We start from the raw sequence: 2,415 nt of genomic DNA, 5'->3' as shown, positions 1-2,415 counted from the left end.
CATATCGAAGGAATGAGGAATTACATTATTTATAGAGGAATCAAGGATGTCACTTAGTCTGTAACTATTTTGACTCACTTGAACTTCATTATAAAATATAAGTGTTTTTTTTGTATATTATATAAGTGAAAAAAATAGAATTAATTACACTTTTGTTTTGTATCAAGACACAAATCATTAGGAATAAGAGCAATTTACAATTTCCCAAAAAAATACTATGAAGAATGTCAGTAGTTAGTTTAAGCCGATTTCAGAACCTCCCCCCACCACTTTCAACCTTGAAATGACCTCTACGTCACACGAAGTTGCGAAGGTGACTTTGAGGAGGTGTTATGAGTTTGTCCTTGAACGACCTTGACATGCGTCATACGGCAACGCAGACAAGGTGACTTTGAGGTGCTGTTTTGGGTTTAACCTTGAATGACCTTCATTCTTTTCCCATATTTTCGACAGGGTGACTTTGACTTCCAATGAATTCGAGCCAGTTTGGCACCCACACGATCTAACATAACCAAGGTGACTTTGAACGATTGTTTTGAGTTTGCCCTTGAACGACCTTGATCAACGTCACTCAACGCAGACAAGGTGACTTTGATGAGGCAGTGTTTTGGGTTTGACTTTGAATGACTTTCATTCACTTCCCATATTTTCAACAAGGCTTTCTTGAAGTTTTGAACCTACACAACACAACATAGCCAAGGTGACTTTGAAGGAGTGTTTTGCGTCTGACTTTGAATGACCTGCAACTACGTCACGCGATAAAGACAATATTATTTTGGAGTAGTGTTTTCGGACACCCAGCTTGTGGTGAAGAAGTACCCCCTCTTCTTCAACCACGTTCTATAAATGTTCGGAGGATCACCATTTCACATTCAGTTTGAATAACCCAACGTACTCGAATAGATGAGTGAAAGTAGTGCTGCAAAGTGACAGAGAGTATTACGTCAGGAGTATACACAGCAATCCAGGTGAACATATTTTATATTTGTATACCATAATTCCACTATATTCGAAATGGATCATTTGAAATTTAATATCGAAAAGATCAATTCTGCAATAATTCAACAAACTGTGGCTATGGAGCAGAAGCCTTTAATATCTTTGACTATCGATAAAGGTTATAAAATTGAAAAGATGTCGATGCTATCCACACGATATGGTAAATCCATTCAAGTAGTTTTGTTGGACGAGGAAAATAATACTTCTTTTAAATCATGGCTTCCAAAACGTGTCTCAGAACATTTTACGGAAGAAATGATTCACGAAGTGAATTCATCCAAAGCCAAATTCATTTTTACATATATCGGTCAAAGTTCTCAGGATTATCCTGGTGCTAAAACACGCTCACTAGTCAAATTCGATATTTTAGATTGAATATAACTTCAATATCTTTGTAAATAGTAGAAATATGGTATATTAATGTAAAATATGGATTAGCTCCCGCGCTTCAAACATGATAAAATTTCAAGTGAGTGTTTTTTTGCAGCATAATTTCCAAACTAATGAATGCATTTTGTGTATTTTCAGAGTACAAGCATGTGGATGCAATATTCAGCCGAAGAGTGGCCGGAAGCAGTCAATTTGGATTCTGCAATAAGGAGGTTGGCTTGGGAATTAGCCGACTTGAGTTTTGACGCTCTTCACTCATCAAACTATGATTTAAGTGTATGTTATGATGCTGAAGAGGTACGAAAACTTTTGGAGCTCAGTGAGAAATATGAACTTGGTGTGGCACTGTGCCATAAATATTCGTATGGAAGAGGAAATTTGGATGAGTTCTGTGAGCTAATGATTGAAGCAGACTTGAAGCATTTCCTTCACAGCATATCCGTTTACCTACCACAGAATATCATAGAGAAATATCAATTGGAGCCACAGAATCCCAACCCACAACCGGAAGAATCTTCAAATAATGGTGTTGTGAATATTTGAAATCTATTGTATACATTATGAAATCATGTTTCAATCCATGCTTGTCTATATCTGATCGTTTGGTAAATAAAAGGCAGAAGATAATTATTGAGTGTTTTATTATTTATCAATATCGAATACTCCATGGTGAATTACATGTCAATCTTATTACAATCCAGTCTGAACAGAGCCATTTAGGGCATTATAGGACAAAACAGCATCGTGTAGGATGAGTGCATATACTTTGGTGTTTGCTGGAAACTTCACCTTGCGTGTTTCGAATTCTATTTTGATGTCGACAGTAGATGACTTCATAGCATCGGGTTGGTGAGAGCAGTCGATGATAAATAGTGGATTGTTGCGAAAGCTACCAATATCCATCATGGGCTCACTCATAGCTTTATCGTAGTAGCTGCGTTGGAAGTTTTCATATGCATAGTAGGCTGACGAGTCTAACTTTTTGTCAAAATCTAGATTCCAACGCTCATATGGGTATACTTCAGA

At 36.9% G+C, this 2,415-nt stretch overlaps 1 protein-coding gene across 1 annotated transcript; it reads left to right on the top strand.

Annotated features, from left to right (window-relative positions):
* The first annotated feature begins 231 nt into the window (after positions 1–231).
* LOC141482286 (uncharacterized) lies at positions 232–2,000 on the top strand. The gene is made up of 2 exons (XM_074175305.1): positions 232–1,468; positions 1,528–2,000. Exons 1-2 carry the CDS (start codon positions 1,454–1,456, stop codon positions 1,930–1,932), a joined length of 420 nt encoding a protein of 139 aa, XP_074031406.1. The 5' UTR covers positions 232–1,453; the 3' UTR covers positions 1,933–2,000.
* Positions 2,001–2,415: the final 415 nt, after the last annotated feature.

Source organism: Leptinotarsa decemlineata, unplaced genomic scaffold (assembly GCF_025532065.1).
Source record: "Leptinotarsa decemlineata unplaced genomic scaffold, Ldec_3_MD MMD2_tig00001019_RagTag_RagTag, whole genome shotgun sequence".
Classification (NCBI taxonomy): Eukaryota; Metazoa; Arthropoda; class Insecta; order Coleoptera; family Chrysomelidae; genus Leptinotarsa; species Leptinotarsa decemlineata.
Note: the sequence above shows the minus strand (reverse complement) of the source record. Positions and strands in the feature narration are given on the sequence as shown.